Source organism: Lonchura striata, chromosome 2 (genome assembly GCF_046129695.1).
Source record: "Lonchura striata isolate bLonStr1 chromosome 2, bLonStr1.mat, whole genome shotgun sequence".
Classification (NCBI taxonomy): domain Eukaryota; kingdom Metazoa; phylum Chordata; class Aves; order Passeriformes; family Estrildidae; genus Lonchura; species Lonchura striata.
Window position 1 is genome coordinate 29,382,675 of NC_134604.1, and position 2,291 is coordinate 29,384,965.

The 2,291-nt window shown below is 54.0% G+C and overlaps 1 protein-coding gene across 1 annotated transcript; it reads right to left on the bottom strand.

The window, feature by feature from the left end:
* Positions 1-1,354: 1,354 nt before the first annotated feature.
* Positions 1,355-2,054, bottom strand: MRPL51 (mitochondrial ribosomal protein L51). The gene is made up of 2 exons (XM_021548818.3): positions 1,776-2,054; positions 1,355-1,631 (listed from the first exon to the last, which is right to left on the bottom strand). Exons 1-2 carry the CDS (start codon positions 2,044-2,046, stop codon positions 1,435-1,437), a joined length of 468 nt encoding a protein of 155 aa, XP_021404493.2. The 5' UTR covers positions 2,047-2,054; the 3' UTR covers positions 1,355-1,434.
* Between the last annotated feature and the right edge of the window lie 237 nt (positions 2,055-2,291).

The following is a 2,291-nucleotide window of genomic DNA, read 5'->3' on the forward strand; positions in this document are numbered from 1 at the left end:
AGACAAAACCAGGTATGTTGCAGATTACAGCAGGGTAACTAGAAGATCGTGGTTGCAAGGTGAAGAATAATGCAGCATTGTGACTAGAGACAGGTGATTTGCAGATAGGAGCAGACTAGCACTGACCTCACAACTCCAGGTTTTTACACTCTGCCTGCAGACAGAAGGGGCAAGTTGAGGAAGAAGCTTCTGTAGCCTGGCAGCCTTTCCACTGCAGTCTGAGGACCATTCCAATAACCACTGCAAATAAGTTTGAGCTTATGGAATTAGTGTCCTCAGAGCTTTTGCCAGGTTGGTGCTTAGGGATTAAGAGATGAAAAATGGTACAAGATACTTTCTCTTGATACTTTTCCAGTTTCCAACATTATTTTTGGGCAAGGACTTGCTATACCTGCTCAGTCTCCACTTGGATCTGTGCAAGTTTCTTGAATTCACACCACCTTTTGACAGATCTGTCACCCTGCTACTGAGAATGTGGACTTGAGCTGTTTAAACAGAGAGTTTGCCTTCACTTTCCTCAGTCTTATGCCTAAAGAAAATCCTTTCCATTCATTCCTAGCTGCTTCCAACCAAATGCTTTTGGAGACAGAGCAGCATTGCTCTGCAGCAAGATACATCAAGTAAGAAGATAACTCCCTGATTACTTAGCAGCTAAATTAACAACTAAGGCAGAATTTGTATGCAAATGCCTGTTCATGTAATGGATTTTCCCTACGTGTACAGTTGTGTGATGTTGCACTACAGGGATGCCAGCTGTGACTCACTGTAACTTCTCCTCTAAAGGAACTGGCAACAGTTACAGAAAACTAGAGATTTAAAAAACATTTAAATACCTGATTTACTTTTGCAAATCCTGCCTAAATTATAAACAAAAAACTATTTGGTCATTAAATGTTATTAGCAGGGCCTAAGGTCATCATGAGTGTGGAATGAGACAAATCCCATTCTTAAGACAAGTTTTGATGCATTTTAACTAACATTTGGATCATTCACACTTAACCACACACGAGTGGAGGGCAAGGGGGAAAGCCATGAGCAGGAAGACACATTAGCAGGACTTCATGGTACTAATTTGAAAAATTTGGCTATGAGGAAAAATCTGAGTTGAAGAATACTGGAATTGTCATTGTAGATGTGTGAAGCTGGAGCTCAGAGACTGAAAGGATGCCAGAAGCCTGGCCTAAAAAACAGAGGAGCAGAGGGTCAAGTTCAGGGATGCAGGCTGGAATAGATGCCCGCAAGAAGTACGTCAGAAATGACTGAGGGGGCACAGAGGAGCTCAGGCCTGGAGAAGCAGCAGGCCCTTGGGACCTGGGTAGAAATAGGCAGCAAAGGTTGTAGAAAGCACTGGGAATTCAACTGTGTGGAAGCTGGCTTTATTCTAACTGCAATGCCACAAAATTCCACTCCACAGGCTGAAGCCACTTCTGTTCCCTAGCGGTGCTTTCCAGTGCGATTGAAGCGCTTGTACAGGTACCGGATCCTCTTGCTGAGTTTGTGATAGTCCTCTGCAAACATGCGGTCGCCCACCATCCGCTTCTTGCGGATGCACCTCTGCAGCTCGTTCCCCCGCCAGCCGCGCAGCCAAGTGGGCCCCATGATGAGACTCTTCGGGTGGATCTGGAAGCCGCCTGAGAACAGGAGAGACAGATGAAGCCAGGCACTGGAGAAGGCTGTTCCAGGGCGGCCGGCCCAAATCCTCCCTGCCCTATGGCTGCCGGCAGAGGCGAGTCCAGCCTCCCTCCCCTCCTGCCCCGGGGCGGTGCGTGTCTTACCCAGGATCCCCACGTTGTCATACACCCCGAACAAAGCCCGTTTCTTCGTCCACCGATCCACCGGCTTGCGCTTGGGCGGCTCCTTGATGCGGATGGGCCGGGAGAGCCCCGCCAGGGGCGAGGACAGCGGCACGGGGAGGCCGGGCCGCGCGGGCGCCCAGCGCGCCCCGCCGCAGTCGCTAAAGCCCCGCTGGGCGCACGGCAGGGGAGCGGCACGGCCCAGCAGGGCCCGGCCCGCCGCTCGCAGCAGCAGCGTTGCCGCCGCCGCCATGGGGATGACCCCGGAGCCCCGGGGACGGGACGGGAGCAGCGGCCGGGCCGCCCCTTCCGCCGCGGAGCGCCGGGGCGCGCGCGTGACGTCACGCCAACGGTCGGGAGGGCAGGGGAGCCGGCGATTGGGCGAGGGGCCGGCGCGCGGCGCAGCCGGCGGGCGCTGATAGGCCCGTGGCGGGAAGGGGCGGGGCTGGCGCGGTTCGCGCGCGCTGTTTCGAGCGCCCGGGGCCGTGCGGGGCTGTG